The sequence below is a fragment of the Chinchilla lanigera genome, unplaced genomic scaffold (genome assembly GCF_000276665.1).
Source record: "Chinchilla lanigera isolate Chin_1 unplaced genomic scaffold, ChiLan1.0 scaffold00011, whole genome shotgun sequence".
NCBI lineage: Eukaryota > Metazoa > Chordata > Mammalia > Rodentia > Chinchillidae > Chinchilla > Chinchilla lanigera.
The window spans coordinates 21,881,446-21,901,206 of NW_004955412.1; the positions used below are offsets into that span (position 1 = coordinate 21,881,446).

Genomic DNA, 19,761 nt, shown 5'->3' on the forward strand with positions numbered 1-19,761 from the left:
TTGGGGAGATTTGTGGATAAAACAGACAAAAGACCACTGCCCCTCAGAGCTCACATTCCACACAACCAGTGAATAAATCAGTAAGTTAGTAAAACAATTTTAGATTGTGATGCTTGCTGTAAAGAAAAGGAGCATAATGAGTTGGGGGGGGGGTCGGGAGGAGGGTCCGTGAGGAGGACTTTAAGGGAAGTCCACTCTCATAGCAGGATGTTCAGGCTGAGGGCTGAGCAGGGAAGGCCAGGAAAGAGCAACTACAAAGATATTCAGGCAGAAGTGAACTTGGGCCTGAGAGACAGGACAAAGGTCAGCGTGGCTGTCAGTGGTGAGTGCTCCCGGGTGCAGATGGATCACACAGCACCTGGTGAGCTGAGGTGGGGGGTTGAGATTTTACTGTTAATCAACTGGGAAGTCTCAGTGGGTTGTTTTCCTGGGGCACACACCCCACCAAGGGTCTAAGGATGGCATTAAGAAAATCCATAAACTTAGATGCCTGATTTTTTCTAAATATAAACAAATATGATATTTCCTTTAATGATAACTGTGGGCCTCAAACTTTAGTGGCATTAGACATGCTTGTGACTGTCACTGATGGTGCCATAGTGATGCTGTTAGACCCACCTCTAACTGTCCTTGTTATGTAAAAATGCCCATATGTCACTATATCAGACAAACTGTAAAAATATGTTGATAACTATATTTTGGAATCATTATGGAATCATTTAAAAACGTTTTCAAAGAAGTGGTTCTGCCAGATGTCACCAGACTGCCAAAGAGGTTCATAGCATAAAGACAGCAATACAGAGGAGATGGCATAAGCTACATTAGCTCTTCCAGAGAGCTGCTGGCCACAGTGAAGAAAGGGGATTTGACACATCAGCTGTTTATCGCAGTTCTTGGATGTAACCCTCACAACAGTCTTATTGGTCCATCTTAGAGAGGAGGAAAGTGAGGCTCAGCTTTGAAGTACTGTGCTCAGCTGGTGAGTACAGAGCTAGGATTCAAACATGCATCTGTCTGACGCTGTGGAGGCAAGAGCCTGGCATGGGCATGGGACCCTGTAACAGGTCAAAGGCGAGCAATATCTGGTCCCCAGCCAGGACCTCTGAGCTCATGACTTTCCCTATAAACTATTTGCCGACCCCTTCTTTCCTCCCTTTGGATCTTTCCTAAAACCTGCCCTCAAAGGCCAATAATACAGCCCTGTGCTGAGCTAACTAAATATTTCATGGGGATTTTAATTTAACTCTAAAGAAATTCATCCAACCCTGAGAATAGACTGTCACCTGAAGAAATAGCACCAGGGAGCACTTGGACCTACGAATGACATTGCCACTTCCCCAGGAATGCTAATGTTCCTCTGGGTCCCTGCCTCCTGGAACATTGCTGTGGAGACGCTTGGCCCGGGAGCTGGGATAAGTCCTATAGGTATGGCTCACGTTGGTTTGCAAAGACTCTGGGTGGGGGCCCTCTGAACAGGAAGCAGGTCTTCTTTGAAAGCTTGAAGATGTAGGTCGGTGGTGTGTGTGTTGGTGCGAGTGACTAATTGGATGCTGTTTGCTGTTCCCTTATCCTCCTCTCCATACCCTGCTTCTGAAAGAAGGGAGAAGTGGTAGGCAGACATCCCATCTTCCCTGTGGACAGAGATTTCAAATACTTCACAGGTGCTCGGTGACCCTAAGAGTTTCTCTGTGGCCCCACCCACGGCGGGTGGAGTGGGCAGACAGCCTGACTCAAGTGGCAGGAGAACAGATGTGCGCATTCTGAGCTGTGTTATTATGAAGTCTAAATGATGACGCCCGCCAACGCATGTGGGAGCCAGTAGTGGAGTGAGCTTCCCTGGCCCCTTCAGATCCCATGACTTTGCAGCTCTGTGACCCCAGTGAGTCACAGCAGGTTCCCTGGGTATCTCCATAGGCGGGGGCGGGAAAGGGCGGGAGAAAGGCTTGCAGCAGGAAAATCAATCGAAAGACAAGTGAGCAGCAGATAATCTAATTTGAAATAGGTTGAGATGCAGATACGGGCTGGGAAGAACTTGGGAACAGCCTGTCCTTCTGTTGGTCTGTGGCTCAGGCTGTGTTCCTCAGCTCTCTTCCTTCCCGGGGTGTGGGTGTAGTGTATGAGACCTCTCTGCTGACAGCCGCCCAGAGCCTTGGGCGCCCTGGCGACGCTGTCCAAGGTATTTAAGGGAACAGATTTGGGCACTGGGCAAGAAGAGAAGAGCGCCCTCTAGTAGGGAAACCGCGGCTTCAAGTTTTTGAAGCTGGAGGCTGAAGATTTGTGCCTGACCGGAATCTGGTTCTAGCGTTGCAGCTTTCCAACAATAAGAACAACAAACAAAAAACCCTCTTCCGTACAGCTGTTTGTCAGAATCAGCCTGATTCTGTTGCCTGCAAAAGGGGCTGGAGGGCAGATTGTGCTCATGGGCTTCCCCTCCCTGCCCTGCACTGTTGGCTGTGCTGGTTGTTCCCTAGGGATTCATTGTGTGCCCACCTAGAGAAAGTCACCATGAGCAGTGCAGCAGTAGGGAGACAAAGGCACAGCCCTGGAAATCTGCATGTTGTGGGTTTGAAGCTGGCTTCCTCTATGTCCTAGCTGTGTATGCTTATCAAGTTACTAATTTCTCTGAGCCTCAGTTTCTTTGTAAAACAGAGCTAACGACAATTTGAAATGCTGTGTATGTTTTTAAAAGACCTGGTCCCTGCTTCAAGAAACTCATAATCTAATGGGGAGACAAGATATGCACATGGATGTCAACAAGAATAGTCAGAGCTAACATTTGTTGACATTTATGCTGTGCCAGGCCTAGACTAGGCATAGGTGGCTCATTTAATTCTCATAGGAGGCTCCAAGAGGGTGAGACCTATTACTGTTCCCATTTTGTCAGGGAAAAACCTGAGGCCCAGGGTGGTTAAGGTTGCACAGCTTGTAGGTGGCAGAGTTGGAGTGTGAGCCCAGGCCCCCTGTTCTGATGCAGCGCAAGTTACAGCACATGCTACAGAGTGGGGCACAAGTCATGTCTTAGCTCCTTTGATGACTAAATAGGAAGATGCCCAGGAAGGGTTCTCTGGAGAGGGAAAATTTGGAATGGGCCTTGATGGGTGGCGGAGTTGATGGTGGGGCCCCCTGTGGGTGAGTCCCAGGTGTGTTTGACAGTGGGCTGGGTGAGGCTGGTGTGAGGGCTGGGAGACCAGGCAAGATTCCAGAGGAGTGGGAGTCATGGATAATAATTTTTAAGAGAAAGGACAAGGGTCGTCATCCTAGTGCAAAAGTACATGTTGCTAGGAAATAATATTAATGACCATTTATGGAGTGCCTACCATATGCCAGGCACTGTGCTTCGGGCCCGATATGCATCATCTCGTTGAGCCTCTCATGCCCCTGTTTTGGCAGTGATGATCCCATTTTACAGATGAGAGAGATAGGAGACCTCCGCAAGGCCCCACAGTGACTAACGGTGGAGCTAGAACTTGAACCCAGTTGGTTTGGTGCAGTAACAAAGCGTCATAATCATGGGACAGGGCAGGTGGGGGGAGGGAGAGCTGAGTCCCAGACTCAGGAGCCGCAGCAGGGGCTGGAGAGCAGGGCTGGCTAGAACTGCAGGAAGTAAGGTCTCAGAAGCACCTCAGTCACTGTGGCGTGGGGCCCTGCTGTCTTGGCTGAGCGACATTTTTGGAGTGGGGTAGAGATCAGCCTCCCTAGAATGCAGTGGCACACATGGCATGGAAGATAAAAGTTGTTGCCTGTCTTCAGGCTTATTTTTTCCCCTGCCTGATCCCCCTGAACGTTTCAGGTTCAGAACACAACTTCTGAAGCCAGACTTCCTGGGTTTGAATCCTGGCTCTTACTTGCTGTGCAACTCTGGGCAAATTGCTTAACTTCTCTGCACCTATAAGATACAGACAATAACAGTAACCTACTTTACCAGGGCTGTGTGGGGACTGAGTGGGCTTATTCAGGGCCTGTCGCACAGGAAGGTGTTAGCTGTGTTATTATCACAAATCTGATCCTGTAGGACCTTTGCTGCTTAAAATCTTCGGTCTTCTGCTTGCTCTACAAGTCAGCACCTCTCCTGATCCTTGCCTGCTTCCTTAGCCTCATCACACAGCGCTCTCACTGCACCGGGCACCCCAGCCTTCCTCCACCCTCAGGGCCTTGGCACATGCTGCCCCTTCCCCCAACCTCCTCCTAAGAGCCCCTGCTCAAGTAACTGAGTCTTATCCAGAGAAAGCCCCTGTGAACCCCACAGACTTCACTAAGCTTCCTGTTTGAGTGGTTCTGTAGATGATTTTCGTATCACACAGGCATAATTTTGCAAAAAAATTTTTTAAGCAACTTGATAGCTGCCTGCTTCCTGCACTGCTCTGTAAGCTTGTTTCTGGTAGGGTACAAGCCTGTGTTTGTTCACCTGGTACCCCAGTACCCTGCCCCTGCCTGCAACAGAGCGTAGAGTGGGTGAAGAACAATAAAGTGAGGGCAGCCTCATGTTCAAGGACAGACTCCAAGACATGATGTGTCTTGGGGATCCCATCGCTCAGCAGCCCCAGGTCCCCCTCAGCCAGAGCCAAACGTGCTTCCTCCTTCCCAGGAAAGCCAGGTGTGCTGGCCTCACAGCTCCTCCTGCCTGGGGTTTTTGAATAATCCCAGCTCCACTTCCAGCACCTTGGACCCAGCCTTGTTTGGAATTCTGTGAGCTTTTTCAATACACAGGGCTCTCCAGAGACAATTACCTTGAATGAGAGTTCTAGGATGCTCAGTACAGTCTTACTCTGCATAGTGTTTTCTCATTCCAACTGTAGCCTCTGAAAGCTTTCCAGAGTTAAGTAACACAATTACTGAGTTAAATAAATAACAGCAGAGAGGAGGCGCAGTGGGGACTGAGCGGCGGGAGGGAGGAGGGTAGGGTGGAGGCGTGGCTGGTGAAGGGGGCCAGAGCTGTGGCCTGGAGGGGCAGCCAACCCCCGCCCCCAGGGGCTGGAAGCTGGGTGGGGGCAGTGTGAAAAATCCAGGGAAGGAAGCTCTGGAAGCTGATGAGAGAAAGCACAGTGGATCTGAGAGACAGTTCAGTAAGAGCTGGGGAGCCCATTTAATCCATGCTCCCAGAGGAGAGTCACTTAACAAGGAATGGCAGCTCACTGGCTCTTTCCTAGAGTTTCCCAAAGGGCAGGCCATAGCGACAGTCCCTGTGTCTGCAGAGACAGCCAGTCACACGGGGAGGCAGAGCAGCGTGCATGCGAAGGTCGCCTGGTAAAGACGCCCTGCACCTGATGGTCCAGGGCCATGGTGCGGGGTCAGCCCAGTGCATCACTACAGCAGGCTTGGCCGCCTCCAAACACCTGCCACTCATCCCAGCAGAGAGCTGTCCACAGAGACCCTTGCGGAGATGGTCATCAGTGTCAAGTCCATCATCATCCTATTGCTACCGCCCACATTCCACAGCAAATACCTGTACTCGTGCAACCAGACCTATGCACAGCACTCAGAGGCACTGTCACACCCACCTTCTGTAATTCCAGGAGGCAAGTGTTAGTATTGTTCCCACTTTATAGATGAGCAAACTGAGGCTGAGAGAAGAGAAATGACTTGCTCAAGGTCACATAGCAAGTAAGTGACAAAGTCTAAACTGATGTGTCCCACATGGAAGGCAAAACCTCAGCTATCCCTTGTTATGGTAGCACTGAACAGTTTATGCAACTTTTAAGGTTCTTCCACACTCATCCTTTCTCTTGACTCCTGTATCAGGTTGGTAGGAAGACATTGCCCCCATTTTATGGCTGGGAAGGTTGAGGCACAGACAAGCTAGGTGAGTTATCCATGACACATGGCTAGTGAGAGGCAGAGGCAGCCCCGTGAGTCCCCTTCCTCCCCTTAGCCCAGCCATGTGTACAGGAGGAGCTGGGCAAAGGAGGCAGATAGAGAGAGTTCTGAGGCCCTGCCGAGCATAGGGATAAGATTTTGCCCAACAGGGGGCAGCAGGTGTCTAAGAAAGGAAGCCTTCCAGAGAGGTCTTGTCCGCTTTAGGCAGTGCTGGATCTGCTGCTGCCCTCAGACTCTGGGTATTATTCTCTGGAGGCCGGTGGGGGCAGCAGGCTCAGGCGATGTAGACCAGAGCCCTGTGCAAAGATGCTGCCCTCCTCCCAGCCAGGCCTAGGCCCCATGAGAAGCAGGGCAGCTTCAGGCTTTGATAGCTATGGTGGCATTTGTGTGACCCCCATTAAACTCCATGAAGCAAAGGGGAGTGTGCTTTGGAAGTCACCTCCAGGCTGGCTCTCACCTATCTTCCCCTTGTAAATTCCACAGACATCTAGGAGATAAAAGCAAGGATCTCTCTGAGGCAGCACACAGCACTCTTCAAAGAACACTTTCCATCAGGAATGGGGAGAAAAGCCTCTCTCCCGGGGAATATGTGCACAGTGTGACACTGCCGGGAACATCGTGGGTCATGTGCAGCACTCTTGTCACTGCCCTGGCCAGAACTCTGCTTCCCACATCCCCTACCTCCCCTCAGGCTCTGATGCTCCTAGTCCCTTGTGCTTTTCCAGCCCCAGGCTCCAGGTTCAGGCCTGAGCTTCCTCGGATGGTTTGCAGATTCCTGGACTTCATGGGTTTCTCTCCCTGAAACAAGACACCCGGGCCAGTTGCTGATTAGTCTGGTAACCAGTTTCCTCCTCCAGGCCCGTTCTCCTCATCTGTTTTGCTCCTCTAGTCAATTCAGCTGACTTCCGTCATCTTCTTGAGCAGAGGAGGAGGGCCAATCAAACAATGATGCTCGTGCAGCTGGGCAGAGCCAGTTGTGAGGTTTACAGCTAGGAAAGAGCTTAGAGGGTTCTGTAGTTGACCCCTGCAGCTGTATAGTTGGGGAGACTATTCCAGACAGAGGAATAACTTGCCCAAGGTCACAGTGATATTGGGGGCCCACAGCAGGTCTTCTGCTGTCCTAGTGTTTCTCTTTCCGCTGGAGGCCACAAGTGACCAGAGGAGCAGAGGCCTTGCATAAGCTGCTGTCCTGCCCACGCTCCCTGCAGCCTCCCGCACCAACCATTCCTGGCAGTTTTGCTGCCCCAACCCCCTCTCCTTTACGTTTGGTTTCATGGCACATTATCTCCTCATCTGAAGGCTGTTTTATAGCCCAATGTCTTTTTAACTAAGGTAAAAGAAAATGAACACACGTCTTTTTGGAATAATCTCATCCCATGTGGTGGTTGCTGGCACCCTGGGGTGCACTGAAGTCAAGGTAGATAATTACTCTTCTCTACCGAGTCAATTAAATATAAAAAACAACCATCACCAAGCCTCCCTGGTTTCTTGTAGCTTCCCGCTGCCCTTTCCATCTCCTTCCCTGCTTCACGACACACACACACACACACCGCCCCCGCCGCCCCCAGCAGCGTACACTGGGCAGGGAAAAAGGACAGAGGTATGAGCTGCTGGTCCTGGGGCAGCATATGGAAATGGAATGGATTTTCTGCCTGGCCAGTTTAGGGATGTTCTCTTTGTGACTAGACAGCAAAGCCCTGTCTGAGCCCAGGGCTCCTTTCTCCCTGAACATGTGATGATTCTACACGTATATAGGAAAGATTTCTGGTTGTGGGACGTAGTTCGTTTCCAGCTTTCTCTCCATATGGACATATGGAATTGTTTTGGCATAATGTCGTTGTTGGCCAACTTCTATAAACTTGTGAAATGATTTCCAAATTTTAATCCAAAGTTTGCCCTTTTTAGGGAGAAGCTGAGTGTGAGGAAAAGACACTTGAAGACAGTGTTGTTTACTTTGACTCTTTGATTTGTATTAAGGAGGAAAAGCCAGGGAAAGGGCTGGGTGCTGTGCTCCCCTCTTGCCCATTTTATCAGTTTCAGTTTTCATAACCTGTCCTTCAGTACCTTCACCTGAGTCCTTTTAACTCTTGTTTCTTTGTCCCTGGTTTTCAGGCAGGGCTGGGCCATACACTTGCCACAGACCTGTGTGCTAGACACTGGCTCTCGTCTGCCAGCCTTTCTAGGTGGCTTCTTTTGCTTTAAACTCCCCCATTAAACTCCATGAAGCAAAAGGGAGTATGCTTTTGCTGGTGCTTGCAGGATGGTGCTTGCAGGATGGTGCTTGCAGGATGAATTCAAGTCAGTGTCACTGTTATTGAGGGGCTAAGGTTCTAAAAGGCTCAAGCAGTCCTCTAAAGAGTCCCTCAAAATGAAGGTGCTAACAACCTTCTAATCAAACCCCACTCTCTAACCCAGGGGTTGATTCACTTGATAGCAGCAATCAACACTCTCTTAAAGAAATACACAATAAGTCAATCATCTTTTCCATTTTTTTTTTTCAATTGAAAATCTCTTGCATCTAGACTCTAGTTTCTTTTAAGGATGGCTTTATTTTAAAAGAGTCTTAAGTTTGTTAACTTGGTTGGGTCACGTGACTGCTTTGGGGAGGGGTGACTAGGGAATGCAGGATTGATATTGAAATGTAGAAGAAATGGCTTTGGCCACTGGATTATTCTTCCAGTGCCCAAATTCTAATCCCCTTGAGAGTAAATTGAGGGGCGGTGTGTCTTTCTCTTTTCTTTGCAGTGGTTTAGCAAGAATCATGTGTGCACATGTGTGTGCATATGTGTGTATATCCTCTTTCAGAACTGATGGGCTTGTTTGTAGATTGTTGGACACTCCACCTTTCTTCACTTCTTTGTCCATCTTTTGCATCAACTGCTCTGAGGTCCTTAGAAGAAAGACTTACAGAACCTGAAATGTAAATCTCAAATGTCAGTCTGAACTATAGTGCCTATGTCATAAACATGGTTCTTCAGTTTTTGTGTAATTTAGAATCACCTGTGCCACTTGCTACAAACACAGTACAAAAGTCCTCCGTCCTCCATCATAGCATCTGATCCAGGCCAGGGGTCTGTGATGAGCCTCAGGAATTCACATTTTCATTGGTCCTGCAGGCGATTCTGATGCAGGTGGTCCAGAGACTACATTTTGAGAATCGTGATCACATGGTTTATGGATGAGCTTAAAGAAGCAAAGTGACCAGTCTTGTTTGGCTGGTTAGTTAGAGCAGAGCATGGACTGGAGCTTAGCATTAGCTTTCCCACAGCCCTAGATGTCAGAGAGCAGAGCAGTAGGAGGTGGACTTGCTTTCCACAGGATGGGTTTAAATGGGACACAGAGAAGAATTTCCTGACAGAGAAGAGTAGTGAGGAAGCCATAGCATCTCCTTACCTGAGGACCCTAATTCAGGCCTGACTCTTATCACAAGTGGGCACTAAGAGTGTAATTCGGAGCAAGGGGAAAGGAAGGAAAGCTCTTCACAACAAATTCTGGTTATTTGGCACTAAAGATATATGAGATCCTTCATTTGGTTCTGTCTAGACACTTGAATTTCTACCTGGACGGCCCCATAAGTGGCCAGTGATCAAAGAACCTGCATCCCAGCCCCAGCTCTTACAAGGACAGGCTGTGTCACATTTGGCCACTTGCTCAATTTCTTGGTCTTCATTCCCTCTCTTGAAATGAGTGGGGTTGCATCAGATTGTGTCTGATTCCTGTGGTTCCAGCATTTTTACTTTTCATTATAATCTCTACCACCACCACACTGAAGGGGCTTACTTCTACAAGCACTCATTAAAGTTGTGTTGACTGAACAAATGAATAAGTTGAACCAAAAGTACTTAACACGGAGAACTCTGCAGCCTAGTTCCCAATTCTCACCTTCTGGGTCCCTCCTCTTGGACATTTTGAGACTGTGTATGAACACTCCGGTTGTGACCCCTCTTGGTTTTAAATCAGCCATGTATTTAAAGATACCTCGCTACAAATGAACATCAGTCATAGCTTTGACATCTTGTCCTTTTAAGAGTTATGTTTCAGATCTAGGCTATGCTCTGTCTCCCTAGAGTCATTCCCTGAGCAGAGAAGCCAGACTGAAGTAACCTTTCCTCATCAGGAATAGCCTCTGGTGACAAGTCCCTGTGTGCCACCTCATATGGCTGCTCCACTGATGGGTTCTCTCTGTTCCTTCCAGAAAGCAGATCTGGCTGTGGCAGGCCTCACTATTACAGCAGAGCGCGAGAAGGTGATTGATTTCTCTAAGCCATTCATGACGCTGGGAATTAGCATTCTTTACCGAGTTCATATGGTAAGAGACTTATTTTATAAGCGTTTATGTCATTAAAGTTATTTGCATGCAAACACTGAGTTATATGGTAATAATGAATGACTCACAGAAATATTTAGATTTCAAGACTTAAATGCAAATGTGCTGGGCTATTTTTTCCCCCATCAGCTGCAGGATCTTGCAAGCAGGAGGGATGGAAAAGCCACACTGAGCTTTCCAGTAAAATTTCCTTCTGCCTCATAGACTAGGAATGTCCGTGAGAGATGGTGATGTCTCATGCATTGTGATGGACCCTGTCATCCTCTGCTTCTTCCTGGGGCCTGAAGTCACCCCAGCCTTGTCAAAGGTTCCTTCAACCTTTAGGTTCACTGTGTTCCCTCCATGCATTGCATCTGGTGAGGTAAATATAGACTCCTTTCTCTTGATTTCTTGTACTGATGAATATAGAGCAGACCATATGAATGACACCTGTATCTGGCCTTTTACATCCCCACTAAAAAGAATAAAAAAGATTTCTCCTGCTAGGTTGGCCTGAATGAGTATCAGAATGAGAACACACCAATAGAAGCCAACAACAGGCCTGACCCACAAATGTCCTGGCTGGTGGGGTGAGCAGGAGATGAATGACCCTGGCTGGGTCTTATCTATCAACTGGATAATTATTCTATTGCCACCAAATAGCTGACTTCACCTCATTTACTGTACTAAAGCAGAAGAGCCTTCCCCTCATCTTTCCGTCCAAACTGGATCTAAGTACACAGCTGTCATATGGAGTTCCACAGCCCTCTCGTTACTCCAGGTCCGAAGTTCAGCTGCCATGCCTACACCCAAACATAACCTGGCACCAGGAGGCTGCCCAATGCCAAAGGTCACCCCACATTCTCCTGAAGAAGTGACTCCCTCCCACCAGGTCCCACACCCTTAGAGAAAGGGGAGTCATCTGCCTTTGCAGCCCCAGCCTGGCCCCCATTGTTGGCAGCTATTTGGGCATAAGGAACTGTGCCCTGGTTGGGGGTTTCCTTGGTGCAAAGCCAGTGCAGCAGGCTTTGCTGCTCAGATGAGCACTGTCTTGTGCTGGCTCTCAGTGTCTTTTGTGGTCACTGCCCAGCTGGTAAAAGATGGCCAGTTATCTGGAAGAAGAGGCACATCAGAGTAACCAAGCTCCCCAAGCTAAGACAGAAAGAAATATAAAGATTTGGTCATTATAGTCTGTGCTATCGTCGATGTGTCTGGTTTATAGAGAAAGGAGGATTTTGATTCTTCCCAACCAGTGCCCTCCTCTTGTTTACTATGACACCGGTACCCACACATGAGCCCTTCCTGTGTCCCAGAACTCTACAAGGTCGCTGTGATATGGATTGTGATTATGGGTTGCATTGTGTCACCCTCCAAATACATATTGGTGACTTTATTTGGAAATAGTCTTTGCAAATGTAACCAAATTGAGATGAAGTTGTAGGGGATATGAGTGGGTTCCAGCCCAACTGCTGGTGTCCTTTTAAAATAAGAGAAATGCAGACAGAGACGCATAGGGGAAAAGGCCATGTGATTTCAAAGGCAGACACTGAGTGATACATCTCCAAGCTGAGGTGCACCAAAGCTTGCTAGCAACCCCTTGAAGCTGGAGGAGACAAGAAGAACCCCCCCCCCCCGGGAGCATGCAGAGTCAGCTTGTCTCTGCCAACACCTTGGCTTTGCCCTTCCAGTCTCCAGAACTGAGAGATGAAAAGTTTCTGTTATTTTAACTCACCCAGATGTGGACCTTTGCTATGGAAGTTTCGGGAAACTAACACAGTTATGTTACATGTTGCTCGCTCTTTTAGAAATGAAAAGTCTGAGGTACGGTTTCTAGGAGAAAGCCACATGCTGATAAGTTGAAGAGCAGGGTTTAAACCTATGCTTTCTCTGTGGTCCCAGCCCACCACTCTCACGTGTGTGATCGTTGAGTAACTCGTCTCACACGTCCCTTTGCATACCCTTTCTCGTTGCATCCTCAGGACTGTTTCCTGAGGAAACTAGGTCAAAGTTATAATTTCCAGTTTACAGATAAGGAAGCCTTTCCACTTGAAGACAGTGTCCTCATCACCATTACATCTGTCAGTGCTTCCTAGGCAGTCTCCAGCCAGCAGCATCTCTGAGGTTCCTCTCACCCAGCTCGCTCTAGTGGAGGAGTATCCAAAAGAAACAGACACATAGCCTTTTTCCAGACCACCCTGCTATGGGTACAACTAGGCTCAGGCCTTGATTTCCTTATTCATGTTGAGGGAGCTAGAGTCCTTCTGGTGACCTGATGGCCAATCAAGAACATGTGGCTGAAGGTACCCCCAAGTGTTCATCACTCAGTGACATCTGCTTCTGGCAGCTTGGCCAGGTTATGTTGCCTAGATATTTGGTCACCCACTATTCTGGATGTTACTCTGAAGACATTTTGTACATGTGGTTAGCATCAACAATGAATTGACCTTAAGGAGAGGAGAATCCTCCCAAGAATGTGGGTGGGCCTCTTCCAATCAGTTGAAGACCTTAACAGGCAAAAACAGCTTTCTTGAAGAAGGAATTCTGTCCTATAACATAGAAATCCTGTCTGAGTTTTCCAGCCTGCTTACTTTTTTAAGTTGTCAGCTCCCACAACCATATGAACCAATTCCTTAAAATCTACCTCTCTCTAGATAAGTATGATATAGTAAGATATGATATGATATATGATATGACAAGTATAGATATATCTCCAATTGTTTCTCTTTCTCAAGAGCACCTTACCTGACTGATAAAGTTCCCCGTTATGGTCAGGGACCCTCCCTTCCCCCGCCTTCCCCTTGGAGGCCCCAGTGTGCCACATGGCTGCTCAGATGTGATTTATAATGGGGCCAAACAAAGTGAAAAATGAGTGCTGGCATGAACAGCTTACAGTGAGCAGCACTGACACTTTCAGCATTTATTCAACAAATATTTATCCAGCACATTCTGTGTGTGAGGCACCATGCTTAGAAAGTACCAGAAAGTCAGCATGGGAGAGAACAATCCGGAACTGATGAAAGCAGAAGAAACCTGGTAAAGGAGTCTGACATGAACTTTGCTGCATCTGATACACCGAGGCCTTAGTGGGGATAGCTAATGCTAAGATATAGGCAAGGAGAGTCTTGCAGGAGAGTCTAAATCTGAAACTACTTTGGGAAGCTGTCTTTATATAATAGGACTATGGTAATGCAATTAAGGTTAAAATTGGATGTTTATTATTTTGTAAATTTTCTCTAACAGATGATTCTCATTGAGCAAAAATATGATTCACTTAATATCATTTATAGTCCATGAAGACATAGAATCTCTTGATTCTATATGAGATCACCTGACTGATGAATAATCGTTAGCAAAAAGTGAGCATCTGGTGCTAATCAAATCTGTGTGCAAAAGTGGAAATAATTAACTCAAAGTGTAAATGCCTTGTTAAGCATTATTTTATTTATTTGTAACTGATACACAGAAACGTAGACATTGTACATATTAATGAGGTCCCACATAATGTCCTGCCACACGTATACATTGCATAATGTAATCCCTACTGAAGAATTATTGCCAAAGCCTCTACAATAGTAAATGATAGTAAGTGTGTCTCTGAGGACTATAGATAACTAGAAATAATTTTTGAATTTCCAACAATCTAAGATTATTCGAGCTTTTTTCATGAACATGGATCATCAGAGTTGATTATGGGATTTTTTCATTCTTTCAGATGTCAGGGTATAATCTCTGTTTCTGCTCAGGCATTTGTAGGACCAAAATAAGAATGTTTTTACCCTTTCTCCGCCTACACCCTGCTACTTGACAAGGTAGCTAAGAAATTTGGCTTTGGTATATATTACAACTGATCCATCGTGCTTTGTAGAGCTTTCTCCATTCCTAGCATCCAAGGACCATTTTCTCATGGTATTTCTCATACCTCTTCATCATTTTAGTTGGCAACTCTCTCTCTTCCTCTCTCCTCTCTTTCTCCCTAGATCATCATCTCACCGTCTCCCAATCTGTGAATCTAACCCTGGCCTCACCCTTGAATTCCAGTAGCGTGTTTGTGTTTCTTACACATTACTACCCCTGTCCACCAGAATGTCTCACAGGCATCCCCAAAATACTGTCTCAAGCTGCATCCAGCGTATTTTTTACTCAGACCCAGTCCTCCTCCTCCTTGCTGGCCCACCTCAGCTAATAGCATCTCCTTCCTATAACCCGAGCCTCCCTGAACTTCTCTTACCTCTCATCTCAGCTCCTGCGTAGTTCTCAGACGTGCTGTGCATCTTCATTTCTTCCACCTTGGTGCAGCTTCTTGTCTCTAAGCCAAACTGCTGTCATTCCAGCAGCAGTATTCTCCTTGAGGGCAAACTGTCTCTTGTCTTTTACTGTCCCCATCAAAGAGCTGCAGTCCCCATGAGCGTTCACTAAGAAGCAGTAGAGTGAAGATGATGGAGTGGAGCCAGACTGCCTGTATTTATTCCCAGAGTTGATCATTATTAGCTGAGTGTCACACGTGTCTCAGTTTCTTCATCTGTAAAAATGAGTTGTCATGTAAATGAAATGAGACTGCACATGTGATGTACTTATAACAATGCCTGGCAAATGCACAATGAAGTGTTAAACTGTTACATTTAATAAATGTGTGGGAATTGCTACTCATTACAGTTCAGCCTCCATCCACAGCCTGAGGGTGGCTTGCTTGCTTGTTTTAATCATATCAGCCTGTGACTTCCAGTCATTCACTAGTTATTCATCAATTATAAGAAAATGTTCAACCTCTTACATGGAGATAAAGCCCATACCTTCTATCCCATTTCTGCTTCTCTGGCTGCAGGCCCTTGGCCCTGTGCTGCTTCCACTCTCCCATCACTGCAGCTCATCTTGCCTCTTCATCCAGGTGAAGCTCGTCTTCTCACCTCTTACCCATCAAACAAATTCTTAGCTGGCCTTTGATACCCAGCTCAAATGGCACTTGCTCTTCTCCATGACTCCCCTTGATAGAGCTGATTGCCCCTTTCTCTCAGCTGCTGCCCTCTGCCTGTCCATTATAACATTTTTATATTGTGTTTTAGTGTGTTTTACCTGTCTCTCTCTAAGTAGACCCCATTGGGAGATACATTATGGGGAAGATACCCATTTATCAGACTGTAGATTTTTATGACATGATTTTTTGGGGATATGGAAATTATGGTCATCCTAAACATACAGTATTTACTTGATAATACGAAGGGAAAGACAGAAAGAGGGAGGAGGGGAGGGGAAAGGAAGCGAGGGAAATGCAGAAGGCAGGTCATAAGTCCAGTGACCCTGGGGTCAGAGAGCATCATCCTCTCCTCTGTGGCTTCTGATTGAGCAGCACTGAGTGCCAGGAATCTGGGTTTCGCCCAGGAGGCCCAGCATGGATGGTATTCCAGACAGCAGGACGAGTATTATCCTTAATAGATGAAGTTTCCTTTATCACATTGGTCTTGAGAACAAAGAGATAGGGGGCAGATGTTCCAGGCAACCCAGACACATCTTTCACGCAGGCCTGGCTATAGCTGCCACCTGAACTCATAGGTTTCTCCCTGAAACCCCATACATCATGTGTATAACCCAACATCCACTTGAGAGGCTATTAGGATCACTGGCTGGGGTCAGATGCACTTCTAGGCCATACATTGATGCCGAGCCATTAGACTCTGAGGTTTCTCCTGGTATCCAGAGATGACTGCTAAGTAACAGGACCTCTGAAATATAAGACCTTTTTTTTGAAGACAAGGTCTCACTGTGTAGTTCAGGGTGCTCTTGAACTCACTGTGTAGCCCAGGCTGGCCTTGAACTTGCAGCAATCCTCCTGCCTCAGCCTCCTGAGAGCTGGGATTATAGGCATGCAGCACCACACCCAACCAAGGACTCTTTATTTTCCTGGCAAATGAGCTAATTTCTTCTTACTGAGAAGTTTAATATTTGGTATAGCATCATAATTCTAAAGATGTTTTGCTTACAAGGGTTTTATAGTATTGAAGCATACTCTGAGCTCTCAAATAGCTGTGCTCTCAAATAGGGGAGAAGAGCATAGAAAAACAAAAACATCTATATTTGACATTAGAGGTTAGCATGTAGTTTTCTTTTTTCCTGCTGCAGCAAATTGCCTAATGCTGTTTTGCCCAGACTAATATTAAAATAAGTTTGTATTCCTCAAGCACTCCCTGACTGTTAGAGCAAGGCAGCAGCAGAGTGTGCTGGAAGCCAACTTGGGCTTCAGCATTTGGCCCGTATAACCCCCAAATGGGTAGACCTCATCCAAATAATTTAGTGTTGGTGTCTTCGAGGAGGTGGGGTGTATGCCTATGATATTTTTATGTTGGCTAATAGCTCTTAATTTATGAGGCTTCTCCACATTCACACTCTAGCTTAGTAAAGCAATGCCTGAAGCAGATAGTATGGTTCCCACTTTACAGGACACGGGCCTGAGGTTCCATGAGCCTAGTCAATGCAGTGGCAAAAGGAAAGGCAATGCAGTGGTGCAGCAGGATTGAAGCCAGGTTTCCAGACTCTAAGTTCTGTACTCTTTCTGACTACCTGTCTGTCTTCATGATGTAATAGGTATATTCCTCTCAGTATCAAGGCCATGGGTTATATGATCTTTCAAGGACCTTTCCTATCTGAGGATACTGTCTGTGAGCCCATGTGGGGTCCCAAGCCTGCCAGACCATCTGACACTCCCTGAAGAGCATGACCTTGCCATTTCCCTTTATGCTGCCCTGCTTCACCTTCCATTAATAAATGGGAATGTTTCCTACTCTGTTCTTTTTCTTTTCTTAGCTCTTAGCTACAGTCTTCTCTCTCAAGAGAAGTTGAAAAAAATCAGACAGTGATTAAAAAGTGAGAGAGAAATAAAATACCAACGTGAAATTAATGCACGACCTTTGCTGGATATATTACCCATTTTTCAATAAGGTCTGTTTCGTTTCACAAAGACTGGCTAGGAAAATGGAGAACAGTGCTAAGTAAACTAGTGAATCATTTCTAATGCTTCTTAATTCTCTGTTATAAGGAAATAGAAAATGAATTGAGTTTTATTCTTTAAAGCTAAGTAACATGATAGCCCATCTAATGGAAGTATGGATCCCTGAATGTATGATCATCTTAATGTTGGGTATTTATTGAGTGCGTCTCACTCAAGAAACTCAGCGTGTCTTATCAACATTATTTTCCTGGTTCTCACATTCACCTCCCTGGTAGATTGTGGAGCTTCATGTCACAGAAGAGGCAGATTGCACCCAGAGACATTGAGTGACCTGCTTAGGATCATGCAGCAAAGAAGGTCAACACTAGGATAAGAATTTAGGTCTTCTGACACCTGATTTCCAAGTATCAAAGTGGAAATAGCTGTGGGGAAAGAGCCAGCATATGGGTTATGTAGTCAACATACCATCTGGATGTTATATGTGGAGGGGAATGAACTGCTTGTTTCCTTTTTTCCTCTTGGAGTCAGAGGTGAAGTGCACACTATTATGCAAGAAAACTCATTGGAGGCACCCTGGGAGGCTGTTGATGGCTTCCTGTAATGAGACCAGAAAAACTCACTTTCTCCTGCCTCTCCTGGAAGAATCATTGAGAGAATGTTTTCTCTCCGTTTCAACCCTAGAGAATTTTTTTGACCAATGGCCACTATTGACATTGTGGTCAAACTCTCTGTAAATTGCCATTTAGTGATATAGACTGTCAAAAGCACAAGGAGCTTGTGATGACCTTTTGTCATTGACATGCTGGGGAAGGGAGTGATTATGAGAAGGAAGAGCGTTAATAGCACTGGTTTTTGTGTGTAGAGAAATAGTGACTAGAGTACAGAGTTCTAACCTAGACCCAAGAGAACCTGCCACATATCTGATCCTCCCAGCCAGTGACTTCTTTGGGAAGGCTGAGGTGTGAAACACAGTTCTAAAGATTGGGATCGCTGGTTTCTAAGAGCCATCATTCCAGAAGAAAGTCTGGGGTTGCCTTAATTGCTTCCCTAGAGAGCCCTGGGGAAACCCTCATGCTTCATGTATTACAACCTATAGAAACTCCAGGAGTATGAAAAGTAGCTGTAGCCAGATGGCATTCACCCTCAAGCATCTTTAGTATGTGTCACTGTAGGACAGAAAATAGTGTTCCTTCTCCATTGAGGAAGGCATTAGTATAAAAGGAAGTTCCCTCACCTGTCACACGCCATCTCTCCTTCCTTCTTCTCTCATAGCTGTCATTAGGAGAGCAGAACACACGTAGACTGTACTGTGCGTTAACTCATTGAGTCCTCAGTTTTATCACTATACCCATGTTGCAAAACGGAGACCTGGAAGTAAAATAACTTGCCCATCACCCCATGGCTTGTAGGTGGTATAGCCCAGACTCAACCCTGGGCAGTGTGGCTACAGAGCATATTGTAATTCACCACCTGTGCTGTATTACCTGGTTCTAGTTCCCTTGTGCATTTGGCTTCAGGCTCTACGAAGATGATTGCCCCCTTTTTATAATATTATTCTTCCAGAACACATAGAGTGAAGTATTAGTGAATTACCAGACTTTTTAAAGGATAAAATGCATTTTTGATGTCAGAAGAATTTAGTCCCACTTGATAGCTCTATGGGCAGCCCCACTGCCAAGTTGCTATCACTCAAAGGACCTCAGCACACCAGGATCAGTTGGTGACCAGCTCTTAGGTCCCTGCCATTACCAAAGAGCATCAAGGGTGCTGACTCTGGTGTAGTCAGTCTGATGCACAGTCCAAAAGCCAAGGGAAATAGTTCTGTTTTTGCTGCCATCTAATTTTCAATGCATCAGCAGAGCTTGACCTGTCCTTGACATTTAGGGGCATGGATATATAGCTATATTTACCTGTGGACACATATAAAACACCACTTATCTACTTCCAAAGGGGTTGTATTCACCAGCAGGAAACAACCCAACTAGTAGTCAGCAGCTATATTGATTATATAAATCCATACAAATGCCTATAAATACAACAGTCACAATAAATGATGATGAGTATAAATAAATAATATTTACAAGTACTTTGCTGGCACTGGGGAAAAGGTGGGGGATTAATTAGGGAGTTTATTGGAGCAAGTTGCAAAGATTAAAAGAAGAAGAAGACTCAATACAGCTGCCATTTGAACGAAGGAGAGCATGGCACGCCTGTGGTGTAGCTTGATGAACGAGCTCCAGAGAAATAGAAGGCATCACCAGTGATTTGAGGGAGGCACTTAACCTTCCTGGATCTCAGTTCTTCCATCTGTCAGTATGGAAAATTGGGTATTGAAATCAAGAGTGAAACACTTGGCGTTCTTCTGAAGAAAAGCATAAGCATCATATAGCCTTTGGGTTCAGGACATGCTATTATTTGGAAGAAATGCCTATGGGACACATGACTTGTGCCAAGTGCCAGTAATTCAGGTGTCCTTTGGGAAGGAGGCAGTCTGACGCATTGACATAGAAGAATTGGTAGGCATTCAGAATCTTTCAAGGAACATAATTCTCTGTGGCATCAGAGTGGGTCCAGCCTATGCCAACCCTGCATAAGGCAGTACCCAAATCTCAAATGACTCCCCGGTCCTTGCTCTTCAGGTTGGCGTCAGTTAATCACATGTGGGATCAGATGTTGCCTTGCCAACCTGACTGATATGTTT

The 19,761-nt window shown here is 46.2% G+C and overlaps 1 protein-coding gene across 5 annotated transcripts in view; it reads left to right on the forward strand.

Annotated features, from left to right (window-relative positions):
• Grik4 (glutamate receptor, ionotropic, kainate 4) overlaps positions 1-19,761 on the forward strand; it is a 368,414-nt gene that overhangs the window by 317,567 nt on the left and 31,086 nt on the right. For all 5 annotated transcript variants that reach the window (XM_013511259.1, XM_013511258.1, XM_013511260.1 and 2 more), the window contains one exon: positions 10,010-10,123. In XM_013511259.1, the coding sequence (XP_013366713.1) occupies positions 10,010-10,123 (114 nt within the window). The remainder of the gene's footprint in view (positions 1-10,009; positions 10,124-19,761) is intronic.